Source organism: Numida meleagris, chromosome 6, assembly GCF_002078875.1.
Source record: "Numida meleagris isolate 19003 breed g44 Domestic line chromosome 6, NumMel1.0, whole genome shotgun sequence".
Classification (NCBI taxonomy): Eukaryota; Metazoa; Chordata; class Aves; order Galliformes; family Numididae; genus Numida; species Numida meleagris.
Window position 1 is genome coordinate 9,873,571 of NC_034414.1, and position 23,013 is coordinate 9,896,583.

A 23,013-nucleotide genomic window follows, 5' to 3' on the forward strand; every position below is an offset into this window, starting at 1 on the left:
AAATGTGTAATACCCTGGTTGCAGAGACCCAGCAGTATCTGGGGTGCCTAATACAAGGAAAAGGCCCCTCCAGGACTGCTAAAAATAGCCTTACTAGAACACTCGATAGAATGTCACAGACCTTCCCTAACTGCAGAAGAGCTGACCTTTTTGTCTCAAATGCAGGCCATTTTGTCTCATTGAATATGATCCTGAATCAGTGGCCACTGCTGTAGCACTTATTGCAAACTGAGGAAAAGGAAATCAAATTACCTCCTTAAATGAAAGTTGATGTCCGTGGGCAGAATGTTCTCTGAGCACATAGGTGATATGCATTGCAGGCGGAGAGATTTGAGACTGATGTCTTTGGCATTATGTAGGATTTACACAGGCACATCTGACAGCTCAGTATGTCTGTATGTCTATACTGTCTTTACCACTGCCAGATTAAGATGGACAAAGTGAAAATCCAAACTGGAGTAACAGTTGAGAAAAATGCTAATTAAATCTAGGAAATGGGTCTCAAATTCACTTCTGAGCCATAGGCCCCTAGCAGAAAAATCAGTACAACAATGAAATTAAACTCTAATTCAGATGCAATCAGCAAATTTCTTTTTGTCTTGATTTATTTTGTAATGAGTACTACTTACTGTATTATAGTCAAAAAAGGATTTATTCAGTCAATTATCAAGGGTAATGAAACACCAATGAACTATGGAAAATTGCATATTGAAATGACACAGATCTGCATGCTTCTTAAGGCTGCTTGTATTTGCTTCATATGGATGCTAGCAGAGACCCGATTTCAGTTCAGCCACGTGTTCCTGGATGTAAGGCAGCTTAGGAAAGTCACGTAGATGAGTGGATTTGCTTTGTTTTGCATAACAGTATTTCTGACAGTGACAGATCACAAGACACTAGCATGTGCATCTTGCTTAAACTGTCATTGCAGAGGCTTCAGTAAATACGCTATTCCGTTTCTTTTGCATCTAGAATGGCAGATCCTTTCATTCTTAGTATGTGTAAGATGACTTTACGTTATGGTATTTAAAGGGCACTTGTCTTAAGTTCTAATGGGATGGATTTACTACTGTAAAGTATTTAGCATCGTGAAGTAACAAGTTTCATCCACTTAACATCAGATTTGAATCTTATTTATTCTAAATCTTCATTCTAAGTAAAATGATGGAATTTTTGGTCTGAATCTTATTTCTCCTGGAGTGACTTAATGGAAGTTAGTAGGGTTGGCATCAAAGATAGATTTAAGCGCAATATTCTCCATGCTTAGATCTCCCCTTTGTTGTAGGGGGTTAAAATTTTGTCTCCCTTGGAGTGATCAAAGGGTAGCAATTTTTGTAAATCACAGAAGAATAACCTAGGCATCTCCTTTTTCTAATTTGCAGTTTCAATAAGGAGACTGTGAAGCTTCTGGAAATGGTATCAGATTACGATAGATACTCTCATGACCTTGTGTCTCAACTGCTTCGTTACCAATAGCAGAGTGTCCAATACAATACAGAAACAGCAGTATTTTGCTTATAAAAACTGGTTAACAAACTGTTTTTATTTCCTTTCCCAGCGTTCAGCATCATTAGGCATTGTGGGCTTTTCAAACGATTTAGAAATGGAACTACCTTCAACAAGATTATCTAGGTCGGCCGATCCACAGGTGCAAGGCATAGGCTCTGCAGCACTTAGCCCATCCCTGAACACCCGCTGTGACTGTGATACTCCACCAGAGCCAGTGCCCAGCTACAGCTTGGCGTTGGGAAGAACTCCGGCTGAGCTGAGCCCTGGGGTTTCTTCTACCCTCATACCAGGTGATGCACATCATCAGGGCAGCGCTAAGTGCAAGGTAGGAATCACTCCAACTTCTCTACTGAAATGGAATCACTTTTCATTGATAGCACATGTTATGGTTAGTCATGTAAAAAAACAGCTGTTTCAGTAAATACAGTTTTCTTCTGGTACTTGACTGATTAACATTATTTTTATTAAGAAAATTAATAATAAGCTTTGATATTTTTTCCCCTGAAGCTGGAAAATGAAGACTTCAATACTGTGGATCATCATCCAGAAAACAGCTTGGCTACAGCTGGGCAAGATGTAGTGAATGAATTAAGTCTTTCTATGCAAAATGTTCTGGAAGAACCTATTAATCTTTCGGTCAAAAAATCTCAGTGTTGTACTTCTCCTTCTGATCTGCTCAGCAATAATTCTGTTCTTCCTGTGAATGCCAAGATGAGACCACTTAGAAATGAAGAAGGTACCAGGCTTTTCATTGCTTCATTTAGGTTTGGGGTTTTTCTTTCTTATTACTGTGCATTACAAGCATTGCAAAATGGTTTGCATATTAATTTGCTTTCATAAATGTGCTTTTCCAGCAGGCTTCAATTATCAAGTACTTAATCCAATGGAAAAGTGTTTGATCTCATTTGTGAAGAAAAACTTGAAAATGATATGCCTTGAATTTGTAACATCCTTCAGCTCTGAGCCAGAAACGTGTGCATTTGTGTGAAGTACCTAGAGTATTTGTTCTCTGAGAAGTGCTCCCATTAGTGAGACCTGCAGTTATGACTATTGAAGAGCTGGTTTGGAGAGTCCAAATTCAATTAAAAAAAAAATTACTTCCGAAATGTGATGTGCCTTCTGCTAAGTCCTTCACGTCAGTAGCAGAGCAAATTTTTGTGAGGTTAATATATTGCACAGTGTGTGCTTTTGCTTGGCTCTGTCTACTGTGGAACATTCCCTTCAGCCAAGGCCTATTTCTTTAGTCTTAATGGGGAATTAGACCTTATTTAACTCTTTCCACGGGCAAATCGCCAGCATCCTTGTGCTGAACTGTAAAGCCTCATTCCTGCAAACTCTAGAAGTCAATGGAACTATTCATGCAAGCAAGGGATTTCAGGATCAAGCTGTTATTCTGTGACTTATGCCAATATTTGGCTGCTTTTGCCTGTAAAAGATGAATTAATATTTCTATCTCCATGCTGTATTTTCATTCAGGGAATTCTAATTAGTACAAAGAAGACCTAGTTCAGTGAGCCAAGGGGATGAATTTGTCTTCTCCTGTATGTGCTATGCCAAATGGTGACAGTTATGCCACAATCAGTTGTGTGAGTAGCAAGGATCGACTGCGCCCCTAAAAAGCTGTGCCTCGGTCAGGCTGAGTCTTGGAGATGAGCAGTTGTGTAGTGCCTGCAGCCCCAGCATGCAGAATCACACGCCCCATAGCACACACTACAGATTTGCTCTGTGCACAGCGCTAGTCCAGGGATGGAAAGAATGGAGCACTGAGTTCAATGCTGTTTCCTTCCCACAAGAGAGCGTGGAGAGTGAGTAACTCCCATCCTGCTCCCGCTGGCTGAAGAAGTTCAGTGAGGGGAGACCTGAGGAGATATTGTCACGGTATGCAGCGTTCGCCAGTGAGAGAGATTAATTCTGTTGCAGAGGCGTTATATCTTTGCTAGTGGCTCTCAGTAGGATTAAGTGGCTTCAGTGGGGCTGTGCTGCCAAACCCCACAACTTCTGGTGTGTATCTCCAGTGACTCGTCCTCTTCTGATATCGAATCTAAACATTTCAGCTTAATTTAGAGCAAAACACTTCTTATCCTGACTCCCAAGGGATGTAGCAAGATCATACATCATTTTGCCATTTTCCCTCATTCAACCTCTTTTCTTATCGTGGTTTGTAAAGACCCTCTCACCTCTTTCCTCAGCTAAACAAATCTGATGGCTCCAGTTGCTCCTCATGGCTCAGTTGTGGGGCTTTTTTTTGCTGTGTTGTTGTTGTTGTTGTTTTTAACCGCCTCTTTCCATCTGTGCTATTCTGGGCTCTGCAATTACTGTGCAGCCCACAGCTGAATGCAGTGTTCCAGCTGAGGCCTCTGGGGTGCTGAACAGAGCAGCTCCTGTGTTTTACATTCCTCACTACAGCTACTGGACATCGTTTGCCATTTTTCTGCAGCACCATTACATGATTGACTTGCATGTAGTGAATAGTATGTCATTAACCCTTAGTTATTTCTATGAAACAGTTCCCATCTTGGTCAGTTATTTTCCCGTGTGATTTCATTCACCTAACTGTTCCTTCATAAATGTGATACTTGGAGTTGTCTCAGTTCATTCTAGCTGAGTTAGGAGATTTTTCCCCGATGTATTAAGATAATTTTTGAATTTTAAACATTCTCTAAAGTGATTTCAGTTCCTCTGGGTTGATGTCTTCCACATATTTTTTTAAGTGCTCTTACCTCATAAACCTAGTAACTGATGGAAAAGCTGATGAATATTAGGACTTCAACACCACTTGAACATCCTCTGGTTTGACAAAGGGCAACAAGAGCTTCAGATCAGTATGCAGTCGCCCTTCAGTAATTCTTTCCAGAGCCTTGTCTACTAAATTTCAACTTAGCAAGTCGTAGGCAAATGACATGAAATACACTTCTTCTTGTTAGTCTTGATTGATTTGTTTCCAGTGACTGAGAACAATGATAGAGTATCTTGAAGGCACATTGCTTTTAAGCAACGGGCTAGGACCATGGACCCAAGCTAGTTTTCTTTTAAAAAGTGTTTTGATAGCACTTATCTCCAGATAGACTTATTTGCTTTATTTTCTTTTTAATATTATCCATGTCAAAATAATACCTAACAAAGTTATTGTGAGTGATGTCAGTGGACTGCTCTTTACGAGAGCATCTGTTGGAGCATTCATCTCTGACCCTGTTTCATCTCTGCCCCTATCCCATCTCTCCAAAGCTGTTTCATTGCTTGTGTCTAGTGTCAGTCAAGAGCTATAGTTGTGTACACTCTTATGTAATGGATATTTTTGAATTAATATGTTTTTACGTTACGTATGCTAGAGGGTATAAAGGAATCATATAATGTAGCTTTTGTCCCAAAGAGGCAGATGGGAGTCACAATTTCCTTCCTGTTTTCAAGTATCTGAAATTATCCAGAAGTTTCTAAGCATGGAACAGGAGGCTACAAAGACTTCCTGAGCCTCAAACTGTAGGCCTGTTTTTGTCAAGTGAAGTTGTATAGCAAAGAGGATCACCTATGATGTTCCCTGTGTGTGGATTTATGCAGCATGTCTGTGTATGTTTATAATTCCAAGGGAATGTAACCATTTCAGCAAAATGTTTTGGAAAGGCTCCTCATATACAGGACAGAAGTTGTAGTTAAGGCAAAGACAAAGACTGTGTCCCAGAATAGAAAATAGCACACACATTTAATATACATACAGATGAAACGATCACATAATTCACTTATGTTATCATATTAAACAGCAGTCAGAAATACATGAATATTGAAGTACATTCTACCCAAATCTGACTCTGATATTATAAATATTTTATTTTTTCTTATTTTCTGTTCCAGATTCCAATAACTGCGAAAAGGAACATTTTGAAATGGTTATGAAAGGCAATCAGAATGTCAGGTAACAGTCTTTTTTTATAAAACAGCTCTGGCCATGGAATTCTACTCGTGTATTTAGAAAATTTCTCATACTTAATGCTAATGGAAAACTTGTTTTAAGAAGAATGCAAGATTCCTTGTAGATAATCATTCTGAAAGTTATGTTTGAAAACAACAGCTTAAAAGAAGCAGTGAGTTCCTGCATGTCTGCTATTCTCTTCTGATTTTCAGAGCATATAAATATTTGAAAATGTATCTCATTTAAACAACTATAAGTTGTTTAGCCCCGTTTAAAACCAAAAATGTATGACGGGAACAGGATTAACATTATCTTGAGAATTTTATTACATTTCGGTTTTGGCTATTGCCATGCTTATATTTTGAGGTTGAGTGTTATGCTGTGTTCTAATTTGAAAAGCATCAAACGTGACTTGGGTTGTATACCAATTTATATGGGGACAGGGCAGAAGGTACCGATGGATTTGCACACATGATTAATGAAAGTGTTTGCACTCCAATTTCATAAAGAATTGGCATTTGAAAAACCTTTTAGCTAGTTAACCTTTTAGTCAACTTTTAACCAACAGTCACAGTTACAAAGGAAAAAGAGAAGAATAGCACATGAAGTTTGTTGAAAATGAGTAGGGAGGAGAATTTTGTGGAATGTGACTGAATTTAGTCATATGTTATTTTCATGGTAGTGCTTGCCCTGGAGAGCTGAAGATCCCCTATGTGAGACTGGAACGTCTGAAAATATGTGCATCAGAATCTGGGGTGCTACCAGTTTTTAAACTCCAACCACAGGAGAGTGGGCAGGAGGGCAATTTCCTCCTAATAATTGAGAATGGAACCCAGTCTTCAAGTATGGCTATAAAGGTGAGTGGGATTTTCTTGAAGTTTTACCTGCTTTCTCCCTGTTGTCTTGCTGACTTGTATTCCTAGTTGCTGAAAGTCATCATACGCTTAAGGTAGATTTATCGATTCATTTCATCCTTTATATGTCTGTGATGGTCTGAAGTAAGAGGATGCAGCTTTTGTTTGCTGTGTAGCTTCCTGTTACTTCCATTTCTGAGAAGTCTGTCTCTGAGATCAGATAGCTGTAGCGTTTTTGTGTTTTTAACAGCCTAGATTGTCTGTCACGTTACAAACACAGCACAAATAGCTTGAAACTGACCTGAATCCTTGATCATGCATTGCAACATGAGCAATAGGAACCAATTCCAGAAATAGCAGTGTTAGAGATTTTTAAAAACTTAATATTCTATCACTTCCTCAAAGTCTTAAAGGTGAACTTCTTCCCACAGAAGGAAATTGGAATTTCTACTGGGAAGAAAAACTGTTTTCAGGGTTATTTTTAGTTGCTTCCTGTACAAATCACAGCTGGTGGATGTGCCACATAACATACAGTTTCCATAAAGAGCAAATAAGGTCATCAAGTATCTTGTATCTGGTATCTGTGACATGGGATCTGTACATCTGTCTGTGCTATAACACTGTGGTATGTGGAGGAAATGACTTGGCCAGGTCGTCCCGTCCAACCACTGACAGATGCTCAGCTGAGCATAGGCCTGCCAAACCCCAGTGTCCTCTGCAGAAGAGTTCACTGTAGAGAAACCATTTTTTTTCTGCAGATAACTGCTGCTGTCATATACTTGTATATGAAAGTGACGGTTGTGTTATCCCAGCTTTTTCTTTCTTCAAGATAAATAAAGGTGGTTCACCTGAAGGACTGAAATCCAAAGAGGAGAACTCAGATGACAGAAAATGTCTCGTAGCCCAGGCTGTGGGACAGATAAAATCCCCTGTAGATACTCCATCTGTTGATCAGAAGCTCACCAATGGCACCTCCATCATGAAAAAATCTCCAGTTACTCAGGAAGTCAATACAATTGAGAACGAGGACTTCTGTGCCGTCTGTCTTAATGGAGGAGAACTACTGTGCTGTGATCACTGCCCCAAGGTCTTCCATCTCTCCTGCCATGTTCCAGCCCTACTCAGCTTTCCAGTGTGAGTACATATGGCATCTTGTTAATCTGCTTATTGTCTTGGGGTAGAAGGACGTATGTGTCAGCCTAACAGGAGGTAGCTGTGTCTCTTACTTACTTTTTTTTTATTATTTTCTTAGAACAGGAAGAATTGCCTTACATACTAGGAGCTAGATGAAATATTAACAACTATTCCCAGCCACGTGTGCCTTCTATAAAGTTAGCTGGCCACTACAATGAAGGAGATGGTAGATGTAGAGCTTTTAAAACATTGTTATATCTTACTGCAGAAAAATAAAATTCTAACTTTCGTGTAACATTTGTGGTGTAGATGTCAGCTCCCCCATACAAGAGCAAAGGCAATAATTGAGCTCATATTTATTTGTCCAGCCAGTCTTACGGGAAATTTAGGATTAATGGAGTTTCTGTGGCACTGTTTATTTAGGACATAGGTTTTCTAAAACATATAGTCCCTAGTAACTTGTCGTAGACAAATTGTACGTGACAATGATACAGAATTAGGAGCATGTCTGCATACCAAACTTCAGGAATAATGTGCATTGCTGGTGTTGTGTCGTACTGAAGTCAGTTATAAATCACTTCTAGGTGGATTCAAAGGCTACTTCATTTGTGCTAAGGCCAAATAGCAGTCTCTGCTGAGCAAATACCTTGTGGGATATTGGAGATTCTAGTTTGTTCTATCTGTTCAAAGAGCAGTAAATTCCATGTCCTGGCTTTTCCCTTTTTTCCTGTAAGAGCTGAGTCATCACTAACCTCTCATTTTAAAGCACAGTGAAAAATAAGTTTTCCTTGTAAAATAGACTTCCTAGGCAAAGTCAAATTTCTAATAAATTTGAAATAAATTACTTGCACTAACTAAACTTCTGTATTCATAGTTCTATAGCAGACATATGTCTGGTCCCGATGTTGCAGAAGTCCATCACTGTCCTCATGAAGTTCTTCAAGGGGTTTCTGAAAATGGGTCTACTAGGAACAGTGCTTAGGCCCACACACGATCATGTCTGTTTGGTTTGGGATCCCACGTGCTAGCACACAGTATTACTTTTGTGATATTGTTATTTTCCTTGATAATTGATATATTTATTACCTAATGAATCAAATTTTGCCTTGTGACCCTATTCTTGGCTATTTTTCACATTGCTGGCTGTTATTTCCTTTATTTATTTTAAACAGCAATTTAATCAGTACAGCTGCACATATCGAGGCATGTGATTTCAAACACTATGTTGGTGTTTTTTTGTCTGTAACAGAAGCAGTGCAATAAGTAAAACCTGAAATTACTGCATTTTGAGTTGTATTCCAGTATCTTGAAGAACATATAATAGAATGGGCTTAAGATTTAAGATCGTCTGCAGTTGTAATACATGTTAAAAATGAGAATTGTTTCAAAATGTAGCTATTTCTGATGTTTTATGTTTGACAAAGTGGCTGACGAATTGTTACACAGGTTCTTGGTTTCTTATTTTACAGGGGAGAATGGGTGTGTACGCTCTGCCGTAATCCAGTGAAACCAGAGGTAGAATACGACTGTGAAAACACACGCTATGCTCACAGTTATAATGCACAATATGGCCTTGATGACTGTGATCAGAAGGTGGGAATAACTATATCCTGTTACTATATAGGAAAGGACATATGATCCCAGCATAAGACTTTGTCTTTTCATTGAAAAGTCAGCTGATCTGAGTTGGTTGCTCCTAGAATGTTTCTGAGAATAGTAAATACAACAAAAGCATTGTTAGTATTCACTTAAATCATTCTGTTCTTTCTAGAAAATTGTTGTTTCATTTAAAATGAATGTGATGCAATAGAAAAATGAACAAGTAAGGCACATTCAGTAGCAGAGCAAGCTTCTCTGTGTCAACTGTGCCTGGCTCTCTGCCACCAAATATTTTTCTTTCAAGACTTGGCACCCTCTCAGACATCTACTTAAGCCAGCTGCAAGGACATTTTCTGATGCAGGCACTTTTTGACTCTCAGCTGAATCGCAGTCATCTTATTGGCTTCATACGGAACAGTAATCCCCTTTAAGATGACATTTAGGCACTGCTAAACCCTCCTAGGTAAAAGTTTATCCTTTTGCATCTTCATTACCAGTTTGCTCTTCCAAATCTCTTATAAAACAACCTTTTCATAAGGTCTGTTTGGCACTAGGAAGCCAGAAGCTCCAAACAGATGTCCTGTGCATATTAGTGACAGCTGGACAGAGATGCTGAGTCCACACTGCTGAGTGCAGTTGCTGAGCTGGCACTGCACAAGTGGAGCCTAGGATTAGGCACTGTGCTTAAAGGCATCGGCAATGGTTCTCAGAGCACTGCAGTCCCTTGGCAAGGCCTGTGAGCCACAGCATCGCGCACCACAACTTCATCTGTGATGTTTCCAGATCTGAGCTACTGTGTCTGTAAAGTGCTGGATGTGACTAGTGAACATTTATGTGATTTCTGTTTGCATTGCACTGCGTGCAACTGACCAGAAATAGTTGTGGTCTGGGTGTTGATTAGTGAAGTTCTTTTCAGAAAATGGAATTGATTAGAAACTGTGACAGTGAGGAATTCCAAGGAGTTTCCAGGGTAGACATGTGTATACAAAATATGTTACATAATGCTTTTTTTTTCCATTTCTTTTACTATTTTCACTTTCATAACTAGAAAAGGCAAAAAGGCAAAATGCCTCCCAGGTTAGAATGAAGCATGCCACTTTGCATCAAAAGTACACAGATAATGTAAAAACTCCCCTTGTTGTTAGCAGGATTGATTAACTAAGAACGAGGATGTAACTCGCTTGTTTTGAATTAAAATGTATTTCAAATTTGGCTTCTACAGAAGTGTGAAAAGCTGGTGCTTTCCCTGTTCTGCAGTAGTATGAGCCTTCCGTTCCATGAACCCGTCAGCCCCTTGGTAAGTACTGAGCACCTCCGTGTCAGAGGGAAGCCAAAGAATATTCTGGCACGTTTCCCCTCTGTCATCGCAAAATATATTGATTAGCCTTTTTTTTTCTGAATAATGTTGCTTCCTAGGTAGGGGTAGTTGTTTCCCACCTGTGAGAGCTTTGAAGGTGTCAGGTCAGAGGCAGGAAAATGCTGGCCAGTGTTCTCAGGTCAGGTTTGGGCATCAGTTTATAGTGCTGATAGGATACTATGTGAGGTGTTCCAGTAATTATGAAAGTTGACCTCTTGTATACAGGAAGAATGTTGTACTGCTGTAGAAGAAGTCTTCTCTAGAAATAACCCCGGACTCCTTGTTTTCTGGTCTATTGCACAAAGGCAGTAATGTGGTTGTATTGAAGGGAAGATGTAGAGATTGCAGTTCTATCCATGTACTCAACTGTTAACTGGCTATTTTAAGGAAGATGTAGATTCATGCAATTTTAACAGTGGAACACAAAATGAAACAAGTGGGAGGAGAAAAATGAGAGAAAAAGAGTAGGTATATGTAAAGGAATGGTCCAAGTTACAAGATGAAAACCATTCCACCTGATAAAGTTTGCGTTGATCTAATGGAATTATGTAACATTATGTAACAAGTAGGTTTCAATCCAGAAAGATTTACGAGAAATCCTGGTAGCTGGGGCCATTGAAAAAGACTTTTGCTGACCTTTAAGAAGAGCGCATAGTAGCATATTTCCAGTCACTCTTGGCAGACTGCTTCCCACAGTATCAGCTTCCAGTACCTCGGCACATTATTTTTGTAATGGCTTGGGGGAAATGGTAGCTAATTATCAGTGTTACATATATTATTGATTATGGTTACATGATGACATTTCTATCTGGGGGTAAACTTTAGGAAGTGCAAATGGCATAGTAGTCGTTGAAATATGTAATTTTCAAGACCGATCTTGCAAGCAAGCATCATTTTAATCAAACCTAAAGGCACACAGGAAGAGAACGTGCAAGTGTAGGTACCAGAAGACCAGAGCTCTCTTCTTTGCTGTGAGGAATCCTCTGCAGTGACTTCGGTCCAAACTTGGATAGAAGTCACTGGAGAGGAAATGTTTTAATTAAAAAGATTACATACCTGTATTCTATTCTTATTGCAGGCTCAACATTATTATCAGATCATCAAAAGGCCGATGGATTTGTCAATCATACGAAAAAAGCTGCAAAAAAAGGATAAGTTCCACTATTCTGCACCTGAGGAACTTGTGACTGACGTGCGTCTCATGTTCTGGAACTGTGCAAAGTTCAATTATGTAGGTTTCTAATATACATGGGTGAGGGGCTACAGCATGGAGGGTTGCACTTTAAAGCTGTCACAGTGGCATAATACTATTGGTTCCATTAGCATTGGATATAGGATTGAGATAAACAAGAGGATTAATCAGTTTTACTCTCTGGAAAGTACATAGATTTTTTTTTTTAAATGACAGAAATGGAGATACATGTGCATCTGAGAGCTGGAGATGCATATGGATCTAAAATTGAAGAGGACATTTGAGCTGACAACTTTCTAGAATGGTGCTGAGTTTACTGCAAAAAGCCATGCGTATCCAGCAAAATAGCTAGGCAAATTCAGGTGCATAGAAATTCATAAGTGATGGCAACTGCTATTCTTTACAGTCCACTGCACATCTCTTTTTCTTAGAGGTGCAGAATCATCTCCCTTAATAGCAGCATCTGGTTTTTACTTACATTGTAAATGCAGAAGGACTAATGGCCTGTAGAAAGAGTGCAGGAGACTAATGGAGACGTAGCAGAGAGAATCAAGACAAAACATTAAGGGAAGGTGGGCATTTGTTTCATCCTTGCTGATTTCTGTGTGCAGTAAGACTGAATGGTTATTTATTCCCTTACAGCCAGATTCAGAGGTTGCTGAGGCTGGACGATGTCTAGATATATTCTTTGAGGGCAAATTGAAAGAGATTTATCCGGATAGGCACTTCCCTTCAGCGCAACAAGACGACAGTGATTGTGAAGAGCTGGAGAGCCAGAACAGCAAAATGCCCCCCCAGGATTTTCACTGGCCATCACATGAACAGGAGTGTGTTCAACCTAAAAGGAGGCGGCGCCACGCTGTAAGACTGCAAAAACAAAAGCATTTAGTTGCTAAGTGGCCACCCTGCTAATTCTGTTTACAGCTACCGATGGGAAGTTTTGACGGTGCTGTGTGGGAAAACTGTCAAGCTTCTATCACAGAGATGTGATCAGTTCTACAGTTTTATGTCAAGATCCTCTCGGTGGAATAAAGTGTCAGTTGTGTATAAGTGCGTGAGAGTGAACAAGTGAAGTCTCTCAGGCCACGCAGTTATCTTCCTAGCAGAAAACTCTGTCAAGTTTTTTTTTTAAAGACTAAGCCCTCTAGCTATTCACTGTTTGTTTCCTTTGTACACAGGAAAGTGACAAAACTAAAAGAATGACGTTTCAGACAGCTAACAGCCTTCCTCAGGTGTGACCTCCTGAAGATACCGGATTTGCAGTGAGGAATCCAGCAGAATAACTGACAGAGTTAAGGTGTGTGGGAGGAAAGCAAAGCACTCGGGCTGTTAATTTATATTCTCCTACTCTGCTGACCATATGCCTTATTTGTAGATCTTGTGGATAGATAACAGATCAAAAGTGTTTGATTCTGTCAATATTCCATCTGTTAAATCACGTATACGTTTTGCGATGTTTACACTGAAGTACCAACGTTTTGGTGATAGGTAATGATTAATAATAAAAGTAACATGCTAATAATATTTAAAATTTCAGTACCACTTCATAATCTGTTCAGCATGACATCTCTATTTTATAGAACACGGGTAACCATGTAATAATCTCGTAATGACAGTGTGAATATCGGCCGCGCTTTGTGATAAATACAATGTGTGGTCATAAGACATAATCCTGTTGTCTTATTCAATGATGTTTCTGGGAGCTTGACTGCTCGAGGCCTATGGGATACAGTCTAATGTGATTATCTGATTAGCTGTTTCTTTTGAAGCAGAGCGTTTTCATTAAATGACTAAAGAGCTAGTGCATTATGTGAAACTGCTCTGTGTGAGCTGCTGCTGAGTGCATGCTGGATGCTCGGTTTGCAAGGAGTGATTCTCCTGGTATTTAATTCATGCTCTGTAAGGGAGTGCAGAATTTTTGAGGTCCTCAAAGGCAGCATTACTACATAACCCAGGCCAGCTGTTTTTCTTTAAAGCGGATAACTTTAACTGTGGAGCAGTTTACATGGTTATAGAAGTGCCTATAAAATAACATTGTGTACTTCTGATTTTCTCTTATTTCTGTTTATTTCTTGTAGTCGTGATGATTAGCAGTGCTAGAAGATGATGGTAATGTGTATATGTAGAAGCTCATGCAGGATGAAAGGATGCCTAAGCTTTTGTTGTCCTAAATGGCGCATCGTATTGGCAGAACAACTCCAAGGGCTGAAAGAGCAACTTTAGAGTTCACTGGAGCAAAGGATAGCGTGTAATTGCAAAGCCTAAGGGGTGGGATAGGTAACAAAACATGATGCCTGATCAGAGTGATGGTTTGCAAGCTACTTTCCTCCTCTTCCAGAAGCAGATGAGCCGGATATTCACATGGCCAATGCTTTCTCCCCGTGTATGTGAGGAGCGTCTTCCTCTATAGAGCTCTGCCTAGCAGTGTAAAGCTGGGCTGTGCTCTGGCTCTGAGAGAGAAGGGTTGTTGCAGATCTCATGCACAATTAGAGTTCATTTTAATTAGCGTCCTGTAAATAAAGATGATATTTTCAGCTTAGTTTATAATGGGCTATTTGGTCTGGTAACCATGTATGTTATTTTAGATAACACTTTAAAGTAAAGGTTTATATATCAAATAATAAGATGTGAATGTTATATTCTGCTGTCTGTGACTTACTGTTTGCCATTAACTTGGTAGTGACCTGATGCTTTCCTTTCTTTGAAAAAATAAAATTCTGGTTATTATAAGCTGACTGGAAAACTGTGAGATCAAAGGGATACCCTTTACCATTCCCATGTGTGAATTCTTATGTGCTTGCTTTCTGTCAAACCTGTGTTCTCAAAACAGTAAGTATCTTGGCACTTAGAAATAAGTGCAGGTTTGTAACTGAATTAATCACCCTTATCTGTGTCATCTTTTCTCAGCTGGCAATTAATTCCTCTGCTAAAGACCAATCTTTTAGCATTAATGGCGCAAAAATGATATGCTGTAGCTTTCAGCTGGTGGTAAAGGTGGAAATAGGAAAGACTCATCACTTTCTTTTTTTTTTTCCTGGAGGAGTGAACAAGAACATACTTTATTTCGCAAAGGCTGTAAGTTTGTAAATTGTATCATTAGTTTTGGAGAATGCCTGTTCTAATCAAATGTATCCAAGATATATTTTCCCTTTATTAAAAATAGGAGTGCATTAGTTTGTCATCGTATGTCAGAAATTTGTCCGGATGAGTTCTGGTGGGATACTATGGCCTGAGCACTCTTAAGGCTAACCTGTTTTTCTTGGGATTACTTCTGTAAGACATAGCAACAGTTTTTAAACATATTCATGGACTACATGTCATGCTGGAAAGGAAAACAAAAACTGAATTTGTAAGTATGTCTTCACATACTTTCACGCCCAAACTGTGGGTCAACAGCATTCAGAAAGGGTAATGTGATGCTTGAGTGCTGTAAGCATAACATTATGCTTTTCAGGAGTTGCCCTCAGATTGCTGGCTTGATATGTTCTTTCTGCTAAGTGCCACACCACCAAGGCCTATACATTCTCAGGGAGTTTACTCTATTGAAACCCAATTACACGCTGGTACTGGCACTAAGGTATGAAAGGAAGGAGATCTCCCTTCTAAAATCTAACAGCCCACGTGGCCCAAACAAAAGTGATACATTATGTAGTTACTTTTCTTCTATCACACAACCTGTTTCACAATTCAGAATGTATAGGAAGGGAGAGCAAGGAGGAATCTCCCAAGTTTTCCACTGGACTGCAGCAGAAACAAGTGCCAGGAACATTGTGGAAACACCAGCAAATGCACTAGGCTCCTGCAAATGCAACCAAGGTCACAATTTTTCCTTTTACCTTTTGTTACACGTGCAATAGGAAAATCATCTTTATGCTTATGTGGCTGAGGTAGAGAATAATTGTGCTTCAGTAATAAATCTGTTGAAGAAGAAATAACAAGCTACACATTTGACTTTTATACCCCTCCAGACAATTTCAAAGGTATACTTCCAGTATCATTACAGCAGAATGAATGACGTTACAGTTAATACAAACAGGTGTTTAACAACTTAGATTATCAAGTGATTGCATATTTATATATGTAACGTGCTTTGCTGAACAATAAAATATGTGAAACGTATTTTTGCACATTGTAGTAGAAATGCTGAATCATGGCTTGAAGCAGTGATTGAGCACCTGGTGGGAAGGCAGGGCCAACCCAGGGGAGCTCAGGTGCATGCAATGTACCTGAGTGACTGGAAGGGGTCCATCCCTTCCAAGACCTCATTTAAGGGTTGGCAGTGGAGGCATAGGTATCTTGCTGGAGGCCCCTGTGTACCTGAGGCTTTTGAAGGTAAGCAGCTTCTTTCCTTCATTTCTGTGCCCATGACTGCTGTATTTGGGCAAATTCTTGCTTGTTGCAGCCTAGGACCTTGCTGCTCTGCTGTCAGTGCTGCGCTTTCCATCACGTTACGCACATCAATCTGAAATTTTTGCTCTGATTACTTCTGCTTTCAACTAATGTACGGGTTATATAAGATTTAAGACTTACTAGCTACATTGATGGTAACTAGTAATAACAAAGCAGAGTGATTATGAAACCAGTTACGCTAACACTGGAAAGCAGACCTCATTTGTGTTGAATTTTTTTGTACCAAGTAGGTATTTTGCCTATTAGCTTTTTTAATTAGTACAAGTTAGTGAGAGTCACTATTAAAAAGTAGCAAAAAAAAAAAAAAAAAAAAAAGCTTGGAGCTTAAATGTATGTTAATGTTCCAGGGAACACAACACTGACTAGTGAGATGAGAAGACTATTCAAGTGTACTTAATCAGAAGAAATCATAAAAATAATTTAAAAAAATTAATATTCTATTGGCAAAAATGTCAGTCAGACATTGCAAGTGTTTTCCAAGCTGATTGGTTCCTCCTTGCTTGGCTTATGGGAATATAAAACCATCAGCAGCAACTTGCTGACCTGGAGGCCTGCAGGCTTGAGGAATCTCTCTTCCACTGCAGGGGTCACATCTGTGCTGCTCTGAAGAAAATTAAGACAGAGCTAACTTTTAAACTTTATATAAATGGGAAAAAGTAGACAAATTTCGGAGTGCATAGTTCCTTCAAGTTTGAAATACAGGGAATAGACTTCAAAACTAGATGCTACTTGATTTTCTCTGAACTTTAGATGTCAGTGAGAGGAAAAATAAAAATAGGTTGAGGAAATGAGAGCAGAAATAAAATTGGCTGTAGCTGTGGGCTGAGGAAGATGCATGTCTTTTGGAGCTATGTTGTAGTTTGGGTGCAAGAAATGAGAGGCAGAGCGATTGCTTTTGAGAAATGCTACCCTACTGTCTGTTCCTGACTACTAAACGTTTAGAAAGTCCATTTTAGTGTGTAGTTCTGTGTGTTTTCATGAGAGCATTTAGTGAACTGGATAAGGTTTGTACTGTGATATATTGGAAGGTGGGAATTTGGATGGCTTTGTTGTGAGCAGTGTCTGCTGCAGTGGGAGTACTTACAGTGGAGATTACAATGTTCAGATCTGTCGTCAGACACCTGGCTCTACTTGCTTTGTTTGGGTTCCTAGTTCCTGAAAATGAGGTTCTTGATGGGTATTTTTCTAAAACTTCTTCCTGTATAGGATGTAATTATAACATGCTTCCCTGTAAATTCTGTCTCATGGTATAGATTTGCAGTAGATAAGCAAGGAGATGAGACATGCAAGTGTTTTTCCCAGAGCAAATTGAGCAGGTAGTGTCTGAAGGTCAGGGAGTATGTTACTACCCTTAGAGAGTGTTCCAGATGGTTAATGGTTCTGTGGAAGCAGCAGTGCTGGCTTATGGTTGTGCTGCGGATTGGTCTGCAAGGTGCTAGCCTGGATCCTGGCTGCAGTGCCTCGGACAATTCTGTCTGTGCAGAAGTGTTCCAGAGACAGTCTGATGCTGAGGCAGCGCTTAGTACGTTTGCAGTGAATATCAGTGATGGAATTCAGGTTTCTAGTGGAGAGATAAAGATGTCACTTTGGTATTTAGGCATAACGTAGATGTTACGTTCCTAGATGATCTGTGCTGTACTCTGACACTCCTTTACTTGTGGTTGCTTGTGGTGAACGTTGCTTGCCATGCTCTAGTGACTCACTGACAATGTTTCTCACTAACAGTCATGTATTCAGTTTAGATTTAAAGAAGTACTCATTTTTATACACTGACATAGGACAGAAAATGAAGCATGCTTGAATATTTTACCTTGTTTGCTTATCAGCCTGCTCTTCCTTCTGATGAAGTTAGTAAGAGCAGGAGTTGTTCTCGCACCTCTTATGAACTCAGTAGTGCCCGTTATTTCTTCATAATCTCCTCTGAGAAACTGTGTTGGTGCTATTTCATTTTGTACAGCAAAATTCCTGGGATTCTTCACGTAGTGCAGATACGGGGTAAATGGGGAATTTGTGACCCCTTGTAGGAAACATACAGTTGAAAGCATGAAATATTCAAACCAGGCCTAATACTTGCACCATACCCCTGAGGCGGGGTGAGGCTTGGTCCTGCAGATAGACAGACCTGTTGTGGTCGCTATCTGCACTGGGCTGAGCCCCTTTCCTGGAAGAGAGGACAAACACAGCTTTCTAACAGTGTTTCAAGCACTGAATTACTTCTGTGGAAACTCACAGAGCTTAACCTGGTTTTATACTGGACCTAGCAAATGTCGGTGTAGAGCAACCAGGAAAAAGCAGCGGAACAGTGCTATCTTTAGATGCTGGAAGTAAAACTTTCATTACCAACTGTGTTGTATTAGGAAAGATAAAGAGGCAGAGTGGTGGGAGATTTTATGCAGTGATTTCTGGATCATACTGTAACTTACAAGTTGATTCTACAAATAATTACCTTTTTGCTGTTTTTGCAGTTCTAATATTTCTCACAACAGCATTAAAACAGTTTAAGCCAGGTAAGTGGTTTATGCCCGTGCTGTGTATTTTGTGGTGCAACGCTTCAGAATGTGCAGACTGCTGGGCTAAGTGCTTCTCTCTTGCAGCTGAACAGCAAATGGAGAGCACCCTTCATCTCGAGCCACGAAGGTACCGATAGAATGAGACAATAGCTATATAACCATCTGACAATGCAGAAGTGTTCATAGAATGATAGAATGGCTTGGGCTGGAAGGGACCTCAAGGACCGCCAAGTTCCAACGCCCTGCCACAGGCAGGGTTACCAACTGCTAGATCAAGTACAAGCTCAGATTGCCCAGGGCCATCCAACCTGGCCTTCAGCACCTCCAGGGATGGGGCATTCTCAGCCTGTTCCAGCACCTCGCCACTCTCTGAGTAAAGAGCTTCCCCTGCTATCTGAGTTGTTCTGTATATTACAGAATTTAAGCAAAGTCTTACAGGATATTTCATTCTACTATATTAAAACACACACACACACACACACACACACACACACACACACACACACACACACACACACACACACACACAGCCTCAAACAATATAAAGCTTAGATGAAGTGAAATTCAATTCAGAATTCATCCTGACCTCCCACTCAAACTCAGCGCTGCTCATAATTGCACATAACTGTAAGTACCTCAGGCAGCTGCAGTGCAACATATTAGCACATACAGATGGGCTTTGGGTTATGACTTAACACGCTGATGTTTTTTTAATGTTATAAGTAAATGCTGGACACTCCTCTTTCATCTTCACTGTGTTCTCTGAGGGCTTTGGGAACGCTGGTAAGACAGCTCCTGTTCATGTTTGTGATGTACTTACAAATATGTCAGCAGTGAGAAACAATGCCATCAGGAAGTATTACTGTGTGAAGGGTGTGGGGCAGCGCACCATGCCCTGGTGCACACCTCTTGTTGCCTTACAGCATGCAAAGTTGTGCTGATGTGGGTGCTTAACCTCACCTAGCCAGAGATGGTGGTTATCTCCAAGTTATTACAGACAGGATGGATTATCTCCAGGGAATGAAGTTCATAAAGGCTTCCCAGAAGTAATTTTCCCTACCATTCAAGAGAAATGAACGCCTTCATCTTTCTTTTCTGATCTTATATATACACCTCAAAAACCTCTGCAGATGCTGGCTGGCAGGAGTCTGCTGGACAAGGAAATCACAGCGGAGCTCTCTTGAGGTGACAGCTTCACTAAGTGTTCGTAGCTCTTGCATCGTATCTGTAGCTCTTCCCAGCCTGGTAGTGCTGTGTTGCATCACACTGGCGAGAGCTCTAGCTCCCTGGCTAGAGATGGGAAAGATATCTGCAAACCATTCTGCATTTATGGCATTTTACTGCTCCCGAATACCACACGTCTACCTTAGGAATAATTTTGTTGATTACATCACCTCTTTCCACCTGTCCCTCCTTCTCATTTTGAGTTAAGTTCTCCTGCATTATTAATTCGGTAGCCTGTAATTAAATGACTGGCCGATCAAATTGTTCCCCCAAGAGTACCTGTGTAAGTGCATTGAAGGCTGATTGATTTAACTGAGGTCATGCAGCTTAGCTTTCAAACTCAGCGTTACGAAGGGTGGGAAACAAAGGAACGGATGGATGGCAGGAGGAAACCGCTCCATGAGCTGGGGGCTCAGGTTTTCCCTTTGGATGCCCCGTGGTAGCGATGTGCATGTTGAGCGGGCAGGCTGCTGGGCTGGCAGAGTAGGTACCCCTAAAGCAAGGCTGTTAGCTCCCTCTGCTGAGTTGCTGCATGATTTTAGCTGTTATAAGCGACGGGTGCTTTAGTTCCCACAAGTTCCAGTGTCATTGTGCCTTCTGATTCTGATGTGGTTTCTTTCCTGGTGAAGCAGCTACCTAGCTTTTACGGTCTCCTCTAGCTTACGATCTGTACAGTCCTTTACAAAGATAAATATATGTATTTATAACAGAGAATCAAACTGTAACATAGCAGATGAGTATAAGCATTTTAGGTAAGACCTCCATAAAGCCATAATAGCAGCCATCTGTTTCCCCTTAAGTATCCTGTAGGAAACAGTGCTTATATATCTTCCTATAGTTCTCTCTCAATCCAGTATTATGGGGAAAGAGAGAAAATAATTTTCCCCCTTGTTTTCTTTCTAGAAAAAGACAGTGCTTAAATTTGAATAGATGATAGAGCAAAGCTGAAAGTGTTTGTCAAATAACATTTATTTGTGTACAGGTAATGTCAAAACATGACGGAGTTTTCCAAAACTCGGTGTGATCCCGTGCTGTGTGCCGGGGGGGAGCCTGGCAAGCTGCTGCAGGCTGCACATACCAGCAGATGGAGCTCAAGGATCCCAATTACTGCGGAGACTGTAAAATGATTGTTGAAGATGCAAGTCAAATTTTTTCCCTTTTCACGTGTTGCTAATTGTTGCACTCTTTTATACCATTTTTTTTTTTCCCCGTGAAGGAAGCTGCATGCAGAAATTACTAAAAGTGGAGCACTTCACAAGATCTGAGAAGTCGGGCTGTGTGAAGTTGCAGGCAAGCTCTTACTGCTGTGTTCCTCTGTCCAAATGATGCCTCCAGAATCTCACTTGTGGCAGTGACACTGCGGCTCTTCATGTCACACCGTCACTATTATGGCAATTACTTAGGGGTGCTGGCGCTTTATAAGCTTATGATTATGCTCTGTACTGTGAAGGATGCAAAAATTCCTGTGCGTCTTGTGTATGGTTTTGTTTCAGTGACATGCGACTGTATGATGAACTGCAAGGTTTTTCATCTCTTGTAATTGTTTCCTCCGGTGCTGCTAATGTTAGTGGTGGTGCCTTATCTACTGCATACGTAACACCATACCTATTCAAGACAAAAAAACTGTTTTCTGTGGGCCCTGAGGAGAGAAGCAGGTATCACATGATAAATATTTAGATAAATAGAAAGGATATCTAAAGCCATACCTAAAGCATTCCCGTGAACTTCCCTTTAGTACAGACTTACACTGGATCTGTTCAAAGCACAGCTGAGTAGCATAGAGTGAGAGCTTTCTAAATTCCCTTTTCACATAAAGAAGTTTAGATGTCACATGTCAAATGTAATCTGACCTCAGGGGTTTCAACCTAGTCCTTAATAGGCATTTCTCACCCTTGAAAAAACAGCTTGCTTTTGAAACAATGCCTCTTTTCAAGAACTTTAGCTCACTATTATGGCATGAAGGTCAAGGCTGCGTTGTTCTGACTGAGATGAGCGCAGCGGCTTTCCCAGTGGGCAGTGAAACATGTCACTCTTGTGCTTAACATTTTGAACTAAAAAGATGAAATGCAGCATGAGAAGGTGTCATTTTCTGTCTGAGGCTTTGATGCGTTTTGTCTTTTAGCCTCACTATTGTTGGGTTGGGCTGATATTGAATGCTTACTCTCATACGATGCCCTTATTTGACAGGACTACTTGCTTCTGCTGGTCTTAAGTTTCCTGGCAAGGTACATAGACAAATTCAACTTGAACTTTTCAATAGAAAAAACACAGAGACAGGCTATCAAATGGAACAAACAAATGATGGACCTGTATGCGAATAAGCCAGGTCAGCCCAACACAGACACAATGCAGGTGAAGTGTGGCACAGGCAGGTTGGGAGCAACCACCAGAACAGCTGGAAAAGGTTATATTAAAACCTCTCTGATCTGAATAGAGGGATTACTACAGGTTATAAAAAGAGTCTGCACATTGTAAGCGTGCAATTGCCTCAGAAGAGCAATCCACCTCTAATTGACCCAAAAAGGCAGTTGGCCGGTCAGACAGCTGGCCGAGGACAATGGGGCAAACTGCCTGGAAAGCAGACCTGCCTAGGATTAGGTCACGTATTTTTCTCACCCGCCCTGTGCAGAGAAGTCCTGCCCATATCCCAGGTGACTGCTGGGCGGCTGCTGGAGCTGCCATTCACCTGCTTCCCTAGGAATGGTGAGCACGCCTGAAATAATGCACTTATTCGGCAACGGTGGGTCAGGACATAAATCTACAATGCAGATAGGTATCTTAGAGGAGTCGGAGTTGCTCTTGATTCACAAGGCACAGGGGTGAAATGTGAAATTTTTTGTCTGTAGCTGATGTGTTACACATGAACACTTCCACTGGAAGAAGACTGCCACGACATATCTAAGTCACTGTCACCTCAGGCCCTGCTTGCTGTGATGCATTTTTTTTCTCAGACTGAATCTGAATTCATCTGGACAGGCTGCCTGAAAGAATGAGTGAGGTGGGTTAGGTAACGGGGCTCTTCCCAATCTCTGAGGGGTGGCAAATGTTTAGGAATTGAAGCATACTTATGTACTCACTCGATGCAAGGAAATATTCAGCACCCTAGAAGAAGAAAAGCACAAGTGGTCCAATTTTAGTGAGAATGTACTGAAATTGTACCCAAAGGGTCTTCCTGAAGTTATGACAGGAGCTAATCTTGCTTGTTTGCGGATGGTTCCATGGCTGCCTGACAAATACATACCCATCTCTTTATGTCTACGCACTGAAAAATCTTTCTTCAGGAAGAGCTAATGATGACTATGCTGGCATACAAGGCATTC

At 40.5% G+C, this 23,013-nt stretch overlaps 1 protein-coding gene and 1 long non-coding RNA gene across 4 annotated transcripts in view; both read left to right on the forward strand.

The window, feature by feature from the left end:
- Positions 1–15,668, forward strand: part of TRIM66 (tripartite motif containing 66) — a 45,484-nt gene extending 29,816 nt beyond the window's left edge. For all 3 annotated transcript variants that reach the window (XM_021402320.1, XM_021402321.1, XM_021402319.1), the window contains 9 exons: positions 1,559–1,834; positions 2,017–2,245; positions 5,356–5,416; positions 6,096–6,270; positions 7,097–7,401; positions 8,871–8,994; positions 10,223–10,297; positions 11,436–11,588; positions 12,192–15,668. In XM_021402320.1, coding sequence (XP_021257995.1) covers positions 1,559–1,834; positions 2,017–2,245; positions 5,356–5,416; positions 6,096–6,270; positions 7,097–7,401; positions 8,871–8,994; positions 10,223–10,297; positions 11,436–11,588; positions 12,192–12,461 — 1,668 coding nt within the window. In that variant the 3' untranslated portion in view covers positions 12,462–15,668. The remainder of the gene's footprint in view (positions 1–1,558; positions 1,835–2,016; positions 2,246–5,355; positions 5,417–6,095; positions 6,271–7,096; positions 7,402–8,870; positions 8,995–10,222; positions 10,298–11,435; positions 11,589–12,191) is intronic.
- On the forward strand, positions 15,851–22,715 carry LOC110401606. Its single transcript, XR_002440462.1, has 4 exons — positions 15,851–15,881; positions 18,425–18,466; positions 18,554–18,596; positions 20,676–22,715. It is a non-coding gene; the product is annotated as an uncharacterized LOC110401606 (long non-coding RNA).